At 42.3% G+C, this 16,039-nt stretch overlaps 1 protein-coding gene across 1 annotated transcript in view; it reads left to right on the top strand.

Moving 5' to 3' along the window:
• The window catches only part of CDCA2 (cell division cycle associated 2), a 60,158-nt gene extending 44,227 nt beyond the window's left edge, over positions 1-15,931 (top strand). The window contains exon 15 of the mRNA XM_057486503.1: positions 14,736-15,931. Within this exon, the coding sequence (XP_057342486.1) occupies positions 14,736-14,743 (8 nt within the window). The 3' untranslated portion in view covers positions 14,744-15,931. The remainder of the gene's footprint in view (positions 1-14,735) is intronic.
• The last annotated feature ends 108 nt before the right edge of the window (positions 15,932-16,039 follow it).

Here is a 16,039-nt window from a genome sequence, read left to right as displayed (position 1 = left end):
GGTTTTAAAAATCTTCCCTTGAGTGCTTATACATTTGTATCTTTTGTACTCCCAGGTTTCTTTGTGTATGTCTAAAGTATTAACTCTGAGCTTGGAATCCTAGATTAAGTAAACAGAATTGGGATAAAATTAAGTTACAGTAAATAATTGCATGTACAGAAAAAAAAAATGGGTTATTTTTTAAATTAAATTTAAAAATTCTTGAACAGCCCTAATGTGGCTCTAGAATGAGCTAATTTCTAATACTCTGTGGCCTAACAATTTAAAGTTTGTTAAATATTGCACAGATGTGTTCATTTTTATACACTCTTTGATACTTTTGTGTTCTTTATGAAATAACAATAAGGACTAAAAGTAACATAATAGTGTTAGTGAGAAGATAAGTAATTATCACCATTCCCGATACATTTTTTTTATCCCACATCTTCAGTCCTGGTTGTGACTTCAAGATTGATTTGGTTTTTGGAAAATCATAGGTTATTGGGAAGCCAGTATTTTCTGGAACTTCTGTTTTTTTACTTTAAGCCTTAATATCACTTATATGAAAAGGGAAAAAAAATGAACACATGCACACAAAAGAAAAATACAAGTTGCATTTTCTAAGCGGTAAATTGGGATTTCCAAACTTTCCAGTGACCTGATGGAAAGCAGGACTTTCTTACAGGACTTTAAGTCTTCCCCTTTCCCATTTGTCCACAGCATACACATTGACTGGATGGTTTAATTTATTTCCTCTGATAGTGGCCTGCAGGGGTTGCAGAGAGCTGGCGTTTTAGTTTTGATGTAATTCAAGAAAATGCAATTAATATAATTCTTTTTAAGTTCCAGATTCCTGTGTACTTGTGAATTTTTAAGCTCTAAAATGTGCAGATACAGTTACATCTATTTACTACATTGATAGGTTCTTATTCTCTTGGTTTATCCACTTAAAATGTGCTTTCTTTAAAAAAACATTCTTCCATTTTGGTAGTGTTTTGTAGTGTTAAACATAGTGCTTTCTTAGTGGCATTTGTATTTTTGCCATTTAAAAGCAAACTGCGTTTGCAATGTTGTGAACTCTCAAGTGCTTGCTGGTAAACACAAAATACATGGCGATTTTTTTCCTCAATTGAGGCACATCCGGTAACTGCTAATAAGTAGCATCAGGTGTTTGCAAAAACAGGTTCTTCAAATGTATGGTCCAAACAGTGAAATAAGTTTTTTTTCAGTGTAAAATTGGTGTCCAACAGTTGGAACTTAGCAGAGAAAGTGAGTAAAAGGATTTTTCGGTTCAAGTGAGTTTAAGTTCACATGCCAGGCGCTTGGATGTGAAGTGTGTGATTTTATGCCTAACGTTTAAACATGTACAATGTGTTCATTTTCTAAGTGTTCATCACAGAGCAGTAATCCAAGACGACCAGTCTTTTCTTGTTTCAAATATAGGTTGGGAATGAAGATTTCACAAGTATTCCCAACTCAAACCTGAAAAACCTGGTGTTAGTCTTGGGTGATTTCCAGTGACCCCATGACTCCCTTCTTCCTGCCCCCTGTGTAGATTTGGAACTGGGCAGCCATTTTTGTTTTTGGAAGGGAAAGGAGACAGATATAATGAATGACTTTTATTGTGCAATATTTCAAACTCTCTTGAATGCATTCGAATGGGATGGAAACTGTTCTGCCCTATGTCATAGCCAAAACAAACAAAACATATTCCCTAAACCTGGGTGTGTGTTTCTCTCAAACTGGCAGTAGTTAGAGCTCAGCTCTCAAACAAGAATTTGGTTTGACAATTTTTAGCCCTTGTTCAACTGAATATTAGGATAGGTCACAGCCAAAGCAAATACTGTAGGGAAAAATTAATACACATATTTACAGCTTGCAGGTGGCTTTTTTTCTTAAGCATTAGATATTTGTCTTAAGGAATTGCATTCGGGGTAATACTTTTAAATAAACTACTTTTTTGCTAGTATTTTTTCAATGAGCCTCTCTCCGATAATAGTAACTCCAAATGTAAATAAGTTATGCACAGGTCCCTGAAGAGTGATAGTTGAATTTAAGCATTTAAACATTTAGAAAGGCCACTAAGAATCAGAATTCTAGGAATATCAGATCCAGCAAATATGCAGTAAAACCTCTTGATGGTAACCTTCTATGGCCCCCAAAGAATCCACTCTGGTGAGTATCAATGACTCCTTTATGGTGATGCCGCCAACGCTGTTTACTGACTCCAGCCATCCCCGCTTAGTTTGTTGAGTATTCCCACCCTTTAGATCTGTGTGGAGAATACTCGGCACAATCAAGATAATTCACGTTGTAATGCCCCATTGTGCTTCATGACCCTGGCAAAATATATTTTTATTAGTCACAACAGTAACTTTAAATTTATGGTCACCCATAACCAAAAGGCTCTTGGTGTGTGCCTTAACCAAGAAATACTGGAAACAAGTTTTTAAGCCAAGCAATCTGCCTCTCAGAATGGTAGCAAAGACTTCACCTTCTTAGGTCCTCCCTTTGAAATACGAAATTCTAATTTTCATTGAATTTTGTTGAACAATAAGAGACATCTGCCTGAGTGGAAATAAGCCATTGGGTAATCTCGTTGGCTGCTAACTTTTCACATAATAAATACTGCAGATAAATCCCTGCCGGCATCTTGCATTTCAGTTAGAAATGTTGCACATTGAGGCAAAGATTTCAACTTCCCAAGCACTGTGAAGTCCAAGAATTTCCCTATCAACTAGCCTGACTGACATGTCCTGGGCATAAATCATTTTAAGGGGTGGGTGCTTCGTATTTTGCAGTATGTCTGAATGGTGGGAAACAGACCTTTGTGAGTGGCTGAGTGGGTACTGCCGAGGTCCACAGCCCTCAGACTGCCGAGCGGTCAACTCGAGGTTAGGAGGGGCAGAAGGCAAACTTCTGGGTAAAAAAACAATCTTATTTTTTTACTTTAAATGTTGCTCTAAGTTCTTAGTATTCAAACTTAAATGTGATGCATAGGGCACTCACTTTCCCTGTATAGCTTAGGAATAATTGGACATTGGTTTATCTAATTCTACTTTGTTTTAAACCCTGTGACAGCTGAAGGGTTCCTTGTTTACATCAGTGAACTTATTTTTAGATTTAGAAATACTGTACCTTTCCCAATCAAGTGGGAGCCTCTTAATTGGCATTGTGGTTTCCTTTCTCCTCAGAGAGAACACGTCTCTTCTTCAAATTAGTAACGTAGGCCCATTTCCTTAAATCCAAAGCCTTCATCTAGGCTTTGACCCTCCGCCATTTTTCTTGCCCACCACACGATTGTGAAACAACACACCGCCTCTAAAATCCGTGTATTTCTGGAAGTACATAGCAAGAGGTACTATTGTTCCCATCTGAGAAGAACAAGAGGACGGTGATTTTTCTCTGCAGGGCAGCAAGCAGTGAGCCTGGGACAGACAGGAGGCCTGCGGACGCATACTCAGCCTGTTGGCTATTTCACTTGCTTGAGCTCCTCCACCTGGGTGCTTACCAAGGCAGGGTTGGGTGCCTGTTAGCTGTTCTTAAAGTTTAGTTGCAGGAGCCCTTGAAATCAAATAGCTACAATAGATTTTTGAAGTCATCCAGAATCTCTCTCAAAGAATCAACAGTCACCTCTATTTTCCTAAAATTAAGTGAATGGTGAGTATTAGTTTACCTTTTCTCCGCTAATAAAATGCTTGAGGGGAGGGGGGCCGGGAGCAACAGACTGTCTGAACTAGAAGCCAGGGCTGCCTCTGCATTTAGGTGCCAGCACTGAGCACGCGGCATTCTCAAAACGGTCCCCGAAGTATGTGCCTGTGTCCACAGCTGTCCTGTAAATGTCCGAATGAATTAATATCCTGTATTTCTCCAAGAGAGGAAAACAATGCTAAGCCTATTCCAAACACTTCGGAAGCTTATGTCCTTTGGACATGACACCGCCTTCCCAGCTCACGCTCTGCCATGTCCACATGCAAAGAGCTGTTACCACCAGTCCAAAGCTGTAACAATATTAAGATGTTTTCCTCAACCTTGTCCCCAGAAAGATACTCTGTTTCCAGAAGATTGTTCTCCCCTGAGCATTACATCATGAATTGATTCAGTTCTTGGAGGAAGAAATTGGACAAAATATAATAGATTACCTCCTGGGGAAACATACTTAGGTTGTTAAGTATTCCCACCAGACAACTAAGAAACTGCTTATATATTACTACTCTGTCCACATTTAACCTTTCACCTTATTGCAGCTGAGCAGGGGGCTTTTTTCTGTAAAGGTTTTTGTTTTAGTGGGGGGTCAGAGAAAACACTTCTCCTTTATTTGTTTAAGGAATACAAGTATTCTTTGTTTTTGCTGTTTCCCAGACTTACTCAACTTCGTGAGCCAGGGTGTGCCACCCGACCCGGGAACAGGTCAGGATGCAGTGGCCACAAAGGGGTGTCCTTGCTGTGTAGAAGCCTTGTGAGCTAGGGTGGGGGAGCTGCTCTGTCTGTTTAATTTTCCTTTAGGTTATCTTGGCCTCTGAGGCACCAGAGCCAACAGAAAATTGAGCATTTGGGAGGCATCACCATGGCCATGCGGATAGTGTGGCCCTTTGCAAGCAATACCCACACTGAAGAAAAGGATCAAATTTCCTTTCCTGGGAACCAGTTGTCTGAGAAGATGTCAATGAGTGATGAAATAACTCCCACCCAGTAAATAGTGCAGTAAGAAATGTGGAGCCGTTTTCTTTTCCAAGTTTGCGAGTTAGAGTAGAGAAGGGGTGGGGTGGATTGGCCATGTACGTTTGCTGGCTTCAGACAGTGATACCTTGGGCTGGTAAGCTGAGCGTATGGAAGAGCTGATGAACGAGGGGCTGGTAACGGCACAGCAGACCTTTCATCCCCGAATGCCCAGCTGGTGCCTGGAAGCCACTCCAGACCTAGAGCCCAGTTAACAGATTACAGGACCATGTAGGGAGCTGGCAGCCTCCACTGGCGGGGTCCCTGACAACTGGGCTGGTAAAGCCGATTTCCTTTTCCGAGGCAAGCAGTATTCTCACCATGTCCGTGAACATCAATTACTGTCTCATCTCATGAATCTCCAATCAGAAGATTAGCACAGGCGTCCCAGGGCACAGAATTTCTTCCCTTATTCCTTATCTCAGTAACCTTCAGTGGCCCCTACCATGCCCCCAACTGTCAGCCTCAGTGTGCGGCTCCTCTTCTGAGGTGTGCCCTGTGGAAGTGGCCACAGCTTCTGTTGAACTCTGGTTTGCTTAAGACTCAAACCTGGGGGAAACTGGGTGAAGGGGACACAGGACCTCTACTATTTTTGCAATTCCTGTGCATCTGATCATTTTAAAATAAAACGTTATACAAAGTGCTCAGAACGACAACACAAGTGTCTATTAGTTTTAGCTACCTTATCTGTAAAATGGGAATATTAGTGAGACTATGTGGCTGCTATGAAAAGCAAGCAATGTAAATGTGTGCCTCTGTGTCCTCAGCCCAGCACCCTGCTGCACCGTCGTGTTTCAGAAGCCCAGTCATTTCCTTTCTTGTGCAGTGGTTCAGTGTTAGTCCTGGAGTAAGTGGCTTCCCATGTGCCCTCATTTTATGTGATCTCGTCATTACGCCCACAGGGCAGAGGGTGCTGAGACTTCAGGTGAATGTGACTTGCTCAAGATCACAGAGCCAGGAAATAGCAGAGCTGGAATTAGGTGTCTGTCTTACTCTCAAGTTGGTTCTCCTTGGATGAAAATGCTGTAAATCGAGAGGCAAAGATTTTGGGGCTGTGAAAGAGTAAGAGCGATGCAGGCAAGATGGGAATTTTCTCTGAGCTGCATGTGCTGGTGTTACCCGAGAAGCCCTGCTGGGTAGCTGCTGCCTCTGCCTCGAGATTTCAGGCCAACACCCCTTTGCTCCCTTGGGGGCATCGTCCCACGTCTGGTGGAGCCCACATAGCCACATCCAGTAGTCTGCAGTCCACTGCTCTCCTCACTCCTGGGTTAGATTTTTCCGTATTAAATTGTGTGGGGGATGGGAGGGAGATGAGTACCCGGCGAGGTCACTGGTGTGTAATTCCATCCTGAATGCACTAGTTTTTGCTGAAATTTTATGTCACCTTATTCAGAATTTTTAGCCCTGCAGTAGTGTTTTCCTAGCCACGGAAATCCAATACATGGGTATTTTCACCACCCAGAATGTATCTCCCCTCTGTGTCTGTAGTGAGGGGTCAGGTGTGTATTTGGGCCAAGGTCTGGGGAAGGTTGCCACAGGTTCTTGCTAGAGTCTGGCAAGAGAAGAGTTCCCATCCAGGGGCCTTGACCATCTGAAATCCAGTTCTGGGGAATAATTCAAGTTAAATGGACACCACTCCGTGCTGCTGGGCCCCTCAGCCGCAGAAAGACATCTCTCTGAGCTATGGAAAGACGTCTCTCTGGGCTGTTGCCATTTCTGTCTGGAGGACCAGGAGGTGGAGCTGGCACTGGCTCTGTGCTGAGGGCTTGGGCAGTAAGTGCCAACAGAAATGTTTATTAAGTGATAGTTAATTACCAGACAGCAAGTAGAGCATAAATTTAGTTGGCATGCTTTCTTTAAGTCGAGCAGCTGATTAAAGTTAAGGGGTCCCTGCAGCTCCTCATCTAGCTCAGCAGTACCAAGAAACTTGGGGGCAAGAAGGGAAGGTCCCTTCTAAACTGAGCTCCATCAGTTTCCAAACTTGGGGAGCGCTACCCTGCTATCCCCAGAAGCTGTTGTAAAGGCACTGGGAACTAACGTATTAAAAATTTATACTTCACGATGCCCCCACTTCACACAATCATTCCAGTATTTTTTTTTTTGTTATCATTAATCTACAGTTACAGAAAGAACATTATGTTTACTAGGTTCCCCCCTTCACCAAGTCCCTCCCACATACCCCTTCACAGTCACTGTCCATCTGCATAGTAAGATGCTGTAAAATCACTACTTGTCTTCTCTGTGTTGCGCAGCCCTCCCCGTGCCCCCCACGCACTATACATGCTAATCGTAATGCCCCCTTTCTTTTTCCCCGCCCTTATCCCTCCCTTCCCACCCATCCTCCCCAGTCCCTTTCCCTTTGGTAACTATTAGTCCATTCATGGGTTCTGTGATTCTGCTGCTGTTTTGTTCCTTCAGTTTCCTTTGTTCTTATACTCCACATACGAGTGAAATCATTTGGTACTTGTCCTTCTCCGCTCGGCTTATTTCACTGAGCATAATACCCTCTAGCTCCATCCATGTTGTTGTGAATGGTAGGATCTGTTTTTTTCTTATGGCTGCATAATATTCCATTGTGTATATGTACCACATCTTCTTTATCCATTCATCTACTGATGGACATTTAGGTTGCTTCCATATCTTGGCTATTGTAAACAGTGCAGCGATAAACATAGGGGTGCATCTGTCTTTTTCAAACTGGAGTGCTGCATTCTTAGGGTAAATTCCTAGAAGTGGAATTCCTGGGTCAAATGGTATTTCTATTTTGAGCATTCTGAGGAACCTCCATACTGCTTTTTCCACAATGGTTGAACTAGTTTACATTCCCACCAGCAGTGTAGGAGGGTTCCCCTTTCTCCACAACCTCGCCAGCATTTGTTGTTGTTTGTCTTTTCGATGATGGTGATCCTTACTGGTGTGAGGTGATATTTCATTGTGGTTTTAATTTGCATTTCTCTGATGATTAGTGATGTGGAGCATCTTTTCATGTGCCTGTTGGCCATCTGGATTTCTTCTTTAGAGAACTGTCAATTCACCTCCTCTGTCCATTTTTTAATTGGATTATTTGCTTTTTGTTTGTTGAAGCGTGTGAGCTCTTTATATATTTTGGATGTCAATCCTTTATCGGATCTGTCATTTATGAATATGTTCTCCCATACTGTAGGATACCTTTTTGTTGTATTGATGGTGTCCTTTGCTGTACAGAAGCTTTTTAGCTTGATATAGTCCCACTTGTTCATTTTTGCCTTTGTTTACCTTGCCCGGGGAGATATGTTCATGAAGAAGTCACTCATGTTTATGTCCATGAGATTTTTGCCTATGTTTTTTTCTAAGAGTTTTATGGTTTCATGACTTACATTCAGGTCTTTGATCCATTTGGAGTTTACTTTTGTGTATGGGGTTAGACAGTGATCCAGTTTCATTCTCTTACATGTAGCTGTCCAGTTTTGCCAGCACCATCTGTTGAAGAGACTGTCATTTGCCTATTGTATGTCCATGGCTCCTTTATCAAATATTAATTGGCCATATATGTTTGGGTTAAGGTCTGGAGTCTCTATTCTGTTCCACTGGTCTGTGGCTCTGTTCTTGTGCCAGTACCAAATTGTCTTGATTACTGTGGCTTTGTAGTAGAGCTTGAAGTTGGGGAGCAAGATCCCCCCCACTTTATTCTTCCTTCTCAGGATTGCATTGGCTATTCGGGGTCTTTGACGGTTCCATATGAATTTTTGAACTATTTGTTCCAGTTCATTGAAGAATGCTGTTGGTAATTTGATAGGGATTGCATCAAATCTGTATATTGCTTTGGGCAGGATGGCCATTTTGACAATATTAATTCTTCCTAGCCAGGAGCATGGGATGAGTTTCCATTTGTTAGTGTCTTTAATTTCTCTTAAGAGTGTCTTGTAGTTTTCAGGGTATAGGTCTTTCACTTCCTTGGTTAGGTTTATTCCTAGGTATTTTATTCTTTTTGATGCTATTGTGAATGGGATTGTTTTCCTGATTTCTCTTTCTATTAGTTCATTGTTACTGTATAGGAAAGCTACAGATTTCTGTGTGTTAATTTTGTATCCTGCAACTTTGCTGTATTCTAATATCAGTTCTAGTGGTTTTGGAGTGGAGTCTTTAGGGTTTTTTATGTACAATATCATGTCATCTGCAAATAGTGACAGTTTGACTTCTTCTTTACCAATCTGGATTCCTTGTATTTCTTTGTTTTGTCTGATTGCCGTGGCTAGGACCTCCAGTACCACGTTGAATAACAGTGGGGAGAGTGGGCATCCCTGTCTAGTTCCCGATCTCAGAGGAAAAGCTTTCAGCTTCTTGCTGTTCAGTATGATGTTAGCTGTGGGTTTATCATATATGGCCTTTATTATGTTGAGGTACTTGACCTCTATACCCATTTTGTTGAGAGTTTTTATCATGAATGGATGTTGAATATTTTCGAATGCTTTTTCAGCTTCTATGGAGATGATCATGTGGTTTTTGTCCTTCTTTTTGTTGATGTGGTGGATGATGTTGATGGATTTTTGAATGTTGTACCATCCTCGTATCCCTGGGATGAATCCCACTTGGTCATGGTGTATGATCCTCTTGATGTATTTTTGAATTCAGTTTGCTAATATTTTATTGAGTATTTTTGCATCTACATTCATCAGGGATATTGGTCTGTAGTTTTCTTTTTTGGTGGGGTCTTTGCCTGGTTTTGGTATTAGGGTGATGTTGGCTTCATAGAATGAGTTTGGGAGTATTCCCTTCTCTTCTATTTTTTGGAAAACTTTAAGGAGAATGGGTGTTATGTCTTCTCTGTATGTCTGATAAAATTCCGAGGTAAATCCATCTGGCCCAGGGGTTTTGTTCTTGGGTAGTTTTTTGATTACCGCTTCAATTTCATTGCTGGTAATTGGTCTGTTTAGATTTTCTGTTTCTTTCTGGGTCAGTCTTGGAAGGTTGTATTTTTCTGAGAAGTTGTCCATTTCTCCTAGGTTTCCCAGCTTGTTAGCATATAGGTTTTCATAGTATTCTCTAATAATTCTTTGTATTTCTGTGGGGTCTGTTGTGATTTTTCCTTTCTCGTTTCTAATTCTGTTGATGTGTGTTGACTCTCTTTTTCTCTTAATAAGTCTGGCTAGAGGCTTATCTATTTTGTTTATTTTCTCAAAGAACCAGTTCCTGGTTTCATTGATTTTTTTCTATTGTTTTATTCTTCTCAATTTTATTGATTTCTTCTCTGATCTTTATTATGTCCCTCCGTCTGCTGACCTTAGGCCTCATTTGTTCTTCTTTTTCCAATTTCGATAATTGTGACATTAGACTATTCATTTGGGATTGTTCTTCCTTCTATAAATATGCCTGGATTGCTATATACTTTCCTCTTAAGACTGCTTTTGCTGCGTCCCACAGAAGTTGGGGCTTTGTGTTATTGTTATCATTTTTTTCCATGTATTGCTGGATCTCCATTTTAATTTGTTCATTGATCCATTGATTATTTAGGAGAATGTTGTTAAGCCTCCATATGTTTGTGAGCCTTTTTGCTTTCCTTGTACAATTTATTTCTAGTTTTATACCTTTGTGGTCTGAAAAGTTGGCTGGTAGGATTTCAATCTTTTGGAATTTACTGAGGTTCTTTTTGTGGCCTAGTATGTGGTCTATTCTGGAGAATGTTCCATGTGCACTTGAGAAGAATGTGTATCCTGTTGCTTTTGGATGTAGAGTTCTATAGATGTCTATTAGGTCCATCTGTTCTGGTGTGTTGTTCAGTGCCTCTGTATCCTTACTTATTTTCTGTCTGGTGGATCTGTCCTTTGGAGTGAGTGGTGTGTTAAAGTCTCCCAAAATGAATGCGTTGCATTCTATTTCCTCCTTTAATTCTGTTAGTATTTGTTTCACATATATTGGTGCTCCTGTATTGGGTGCATATATGTTTATAATGGTTATATCCTCTTGTTGGTCTGAGCCCTTTATCATTATGTAATGTCCTTTATCTCTTGTTACTTTCTTTATTTTGAAGTCTATTTTGTCTGATACTAGTATTGCAACACCTGCTTTTTTCTCTCTGTTGTTTGCATGAAATATTTTTCTCCAACCCTTGACTTTAATCTGTGCATGTCTTTGGGTTTGAGGTGAGTCTCTTGTAAGCAGCATATAGATGGGTCTTGCTTTTTTATACATTCTGTTACTCTGCATCTTTTGATTGGTGCATTCAGTCCATTTACATTTAGGGTGATTATTGAAAGATACGTACTTATTGCCATTGCAGGCTTTAGATTTGTGGTTACCAAAGGTTCAAGGTTAGCTTGTTTACTATCTTACTGTCTGACCTCACTCGCTTATTGAGCTGTTATAAACACAGTCTGATGATTATTTCTTTCCCTTCTTTTTCCTCCTCCTCCATTCTTCATATGTTGGGTGTTTTGTTCTGTGCTCTTTCTAGGAGTGCTCCCATATAGAGCAGTCCCTCTAAGATACTCTGTAGAGGTGGTTTGTGGGAGGCAAATTCCCTCAACTTTTGCTTGTCTGGGAATTGTTTAATCCCCATTTAATTGTTCATATTTAAATGATAATCGTGCTGGATACAGTATCCTTGGTTCAAGGCTCTTCTGTTTCATTGCATTAAATATATCATGCCATTCTCTTCTGGCCTGTAGGGTTTCTGTCGAGAAGTCTGATGATAGCGTGATGGGTTTTCCTTTATAGGTGACCTTTTTCTCTCTAGCTGCCTTTAATACTCTGTCCCTGTCCTTGACCTTTGCCATTTTAGTTATTATGTGTCTTGGTGTTGTCCTCTTTGGATCCTGTCTCTCGGGAGTTCTGTGTGCCTCCGTAGTCTGAGCAACTATTTCCTCCCCCAGTTTGGGGAAGTTCTCAGCAATTATTTCTTCAAAGACATTTTCTATCCCTTTTTCTCTCTCTTCTTCCTTTGCTACCCCTATAATGCGGGTATTGTTCCTTTTTGGATTGGTCACACAGTTCTCTTAATATTGTTTCATTCCTGGAGATCCTTTTATCTCTCTCTGCATCAGCTTCTATGCGTTCCTGTTCTCTGGTTTCTATTCCATCAATGGCCTCTTGCATCTTATCCATTCTGCTTATAAATCCTTCCAGAGTTTGTTTCACTTCTGTAATCTCCCTCCGGACCTCATCCCTTAGCTCTTGCATATCTCTGCAGCTCTGTCAGCATGTTTATGATTTTTATTTTGAATTCTTTTTCAGGGAGACTGGTTAGGTCTGCCTCTGCAGATCCTTTCTCAGGTGTAACTATCTTGGACTAGACCAGATTTTTTTGCCTTTTCATGGTGATAGCAGTGGCTGTAGGCAGGTTGCGGGTGTGTCAGCTGGGAGAAGAAAGTCCTTTCCTGCTTGCTCGATGCCTTGCCCTTCTCCACTGCCTGTGACGGCTACCTGCACTCCTGGAGCAGCCAGCGGATCTCCTAAGCTGCTGTGGGCGGGGTGTCCATCAGATCAGCGCGGAGCCCTGCGGGGAGTGGCAGGCACGCCAGGTGCACTCCTCCATGTTAGCGGCGACCCTGCCAGGCAGCTGTGTGACAGCAGCAGCCTTTAGGTCTGGCCCGGGCGGCTGTGCTTTTGGCTGGGATTCCGGTCGGCTCCTGGGAGTGCTCCTGCTCCCTCTGGCTCTGGTGCAGGTGTGCGTGGGGCTCTTCCGCGCAGGCTTCTACCGGGCTCTGGCTTCACTGCCGCCAGTGCACGCAAGCTGCGCCCAGGCTGTTCGGTCGCGCCGCTGCGGGCCAGCACAAGCCTCTCCTGTGGTGCACAGATCCGCTCTCAGTTCCTTCTGGCGCTGCTGTCCCCAGCACATGCTGCCACTCTACTGCTACTGGGCCCATGTGTCGGGGTCCATGCCAGTTGGAGGAATGACTGGCAGGCTGCCTAGTGCCGTGAGGGGCTTCAGAGCTGCACTGCCTCCGTTTGGGGCACCTAAGTTTCCCCGGTATCCTCAGCTGCCAAGACAACTTCATCCAGCTATGGGGTCCCTGTATCTTTAAGACTTGCAGCAAGCACTCGCTTTTCTTTTGTCTCAGGGGCGCCGGTTGCGGGGACCTGCCCACAGGTTTTGCTTTTCCGTTTGTCTAATATCCAGCACTCTGTGCACCTTGTGTCTGCGTACCAGGTGCGGATTTCTAGAGCTGGTTGTTTAGCAGTCCTGGGCTTTCACTCCCTCCCCATTCTGACTCCTTTCTTCCTGCCGGGTTTTGGGGTGGGGGAGCGTTCGGGTCCCGCCTGGCCGCGGCTTGTATCTTACCCCCTTCATGTGATGCTGAGTTCTCGCAGATGTAGATGTATCCTGGCTGTTGTACTGCATCCACTGGTGTCTCTTTTAGGAATAGTTGTATTTATTGTATTTTCATAAATATATATGTTTTGGGGAGGAGATTTCCTCTGAACTGCTCACGCCGCCATCTTCCCGTGATCCTCATTCCAGTATTTCTTAAAGCTCAGAGAACTTGTTTAAAAAGCAGATGACAAAAATCTTGTCCCATTTTGAGGTCAGCATTTTACCTAAGGATAGGTTACTTTTGACCCATGGCTTCAAGCAGCCGCTGGACCTTGGGACGCATGGATCCTGAACTTTCTAAGCAGTCTGCTTCCTAATCCTTTTATAAGCTTTGCTGAGTGAGGCCAGGAGCCAGTGGTACTTCTGTGAGCCAAGAGCGTGGCATTTGCAGTGAGACCTGAGTTTAAATCTCTGCCCCAATTACTTTATTGTTTGATAAATTACTCCACTTTTCTGAACCTCTCAGTTGCCACATCTGTAAAATGAGAATAATAGTATTTTCTCTTACAATTATTGTGAGGGTTGAATTATGTAGCGATAATGTGTGTAAAGTTCCTTGTTTAGTGTTCACTATGTGATAGGGATTCAATAAGATAATATTGATTTTTACTTTTTATCATGACATAATTTCAGACTGACAGAAATAGTCTAAATAACCTTCACTAAGATTCCCCAAACATTAGCATTTTAACTATATTTGCCTTTCTCAATGATAGATAGATGTAGGTATATTTTATACAGATAGATCAATAGATCTATGTGTATTTGTTGCTGGCTGGAAACCAACCCTTGATACAGGTCTTCCTGGACTTATGATGGGGTTTTATTCTGATAAACCTGCTGTTACGTTGAAAATATCGGGAATCGAAGTACATTTGCTGCAGCTAACCTACTGAACTTCAGAGCTTGGCCCAACCTACCTTAAATGTGCTCAGAACACTAACACTAGCCTGTAGTTGGCAAAATCATATAACACAAAGCCTGTTTTGTAATAAAGTGTTACATATTTCATGTCATGATTGGGTACTGTATGGAAGTGAGAAGCGTTGCCATCTGGGTGCAGAATGGTGGTCCGGGTATCCGTGTTTGCTCTCAAGATCATGTGGCTGACCAGGAGCCTGAGCCCTTGAGAGGGGCTAGCCTGGGAGAAGATCCAAATTCAAAAGTATGGTTTCTATTGAATGAATATTGCTCTTGTACCACCATAAAGTCAAAAAATTGTCTTGAACCATGGGTGACTATCTATCTATATATTCTGAACCACATAAGTAGATTTGCAGAGAAGATGTCTCTTCACTCCTAAATTCTTCAGTACCTATTTCCTAAGAGCCCAAGATGACATGTCACAATGATTACTTATTAAGGGCTGGTACTTACAGTAATGGAAATACTTGGAGCAGCTCCAGAGGGTTGGTCTGACTCATTCAGCTCAGGATCCAGCCAACCTTTACTGAGCACATATTATATGCCAGGCAGAGCGCTGATGATCTGAAAAATATTCCACTGAGTTCTCTCAACAGCATCGAGAAGCAGATATTATTAACAGCATTTTGCAAATCATAGCACCTGAGGAGACTCCAGGAGTTAGTAAATTGCCCAATTAGTAACAAAGACTCCAGGTGATTAGTTAATCACCCAAAGGACCTGAGTAAGTGGTAGCACTGGGGTTTGAACCCAGCTCTTAGGACTCTAAGCCCTGTGTTTTCTGAAACAACACTCTTAACAAAAATGGTATTCTTTGTTCTAGATTGCTGACCACATTCTATTAGAAGAATGAGAGAAGTCAAGAAAACAAGAAGCAACTGTACTGGGGCCCCTCAGGCAGTGTGTGCTAATCTCCACTGAACTGTCCTGTGCATCTATGGCCTGAGCTGTAGGGGTCTTTCTTGTTTTCACAGTTCTATTCTGATGAGCTCTCCAGAAACTTACTTCAAAATAGTCCTTCTGCACAGTTTTGTTGCTGGCTGGAAACCAACCCTTTTATCTTCAGATACCTTTAGGCAGGTTTATTTTTTTAAATGAAGTTTTATTTTCCCAGGGAGTGCTGAAGGTATTGTTAACAGTTTGGGTGGTTAGGACTCAGAAACTGGAGATGTCATCTCTCAGCATGCCTTTGGCTCCAGCCAGAGACTAGGAGCATTCGAGAGCTGTCCGTTTGTTCTCTCATGCCCCAGCCAAATGCAGAGGGCTAGTCTGGCTCCATCCTCTTATGCCTGAACCTAGAGAACAGCAGTAACAACCCAATCCGTGGGGCGTCACATCCTTTAGAGATTTTTAGCCCTGAGAAATTCTGGAGGGACCGTTCTGGCACCAGCATAATTCTACGTCAAATAAAATCAGCAGGCCTAGCTCTCAGTCACATTAAAAATTCAGTGGGAAAAGATTCTTAGCGCACAGACCGTGCACTTTACTAGAGAAAGAAGTCCAAGTGGCTTGGGAACCATGGGTTAGCCACTGTTTGGCCAAGTTGAGAGAGAGTATCTGGGAGTATTTGGCATCCCTGCCGATAAAGCTTGCAAATGGGAAAACAGTTCTCTCTGGAGGTTGAGGATTCAGACCCCAGGGTCTGACTGACCCAGATCCGGATCTCAGAACCACGGTGTAACATGCAACCCTGAGCACATTAACCTCAAGTTCATCATCCACAGTGATGGCGAAGTCTACCTTCAAGTATTTGTGTGAGACCCAATATCAGTAAAACACCTCGTATAGACCCTGGCCCTTAAAGATTTCTCAAAAAATGGTGGCTAATAACATCAACTAATAATAACAATTTTATGAATTAACAAACAATTAATTAGCAATAACATAACAGCAATAAACTTGAGTGGGGCACAAACCAATTTCTCTGTGTTCTTTTCCTTTCTCCTTGCACCTTCTTTCTCCCTGTTCTCTCCCTTACCCATCCCACACCCTCCACATTTCCTGTCCACTCTCTACCCCACAGCCCCGTTCTGGAGGATCTGAAGGAAGACGTTAATTATTAAAGAACATCCGGTTCTTCGCGTTCTATGTAGAAGAAATCAATGATCTTGAAGACCCTAAAGAGAA

This window comes from Manis pentadactyla, chromosome 1 (genome assembly GCF_030020395.1).
Source record: "Manis pentadactyla isolate mManPen7 chromosome 1, mManPen7.hap1, whole genome shotgun sequence".
NCBI lineage: Eukaryota > Metazoa > Chordata > Mammalia > Pholidota > Manidae > Manis > Manis pentadactyla.
Note: the sequence above shows the minus strand (reverse complement) of the source record. Positions and strands in the feature narration are given on the sequence as shown.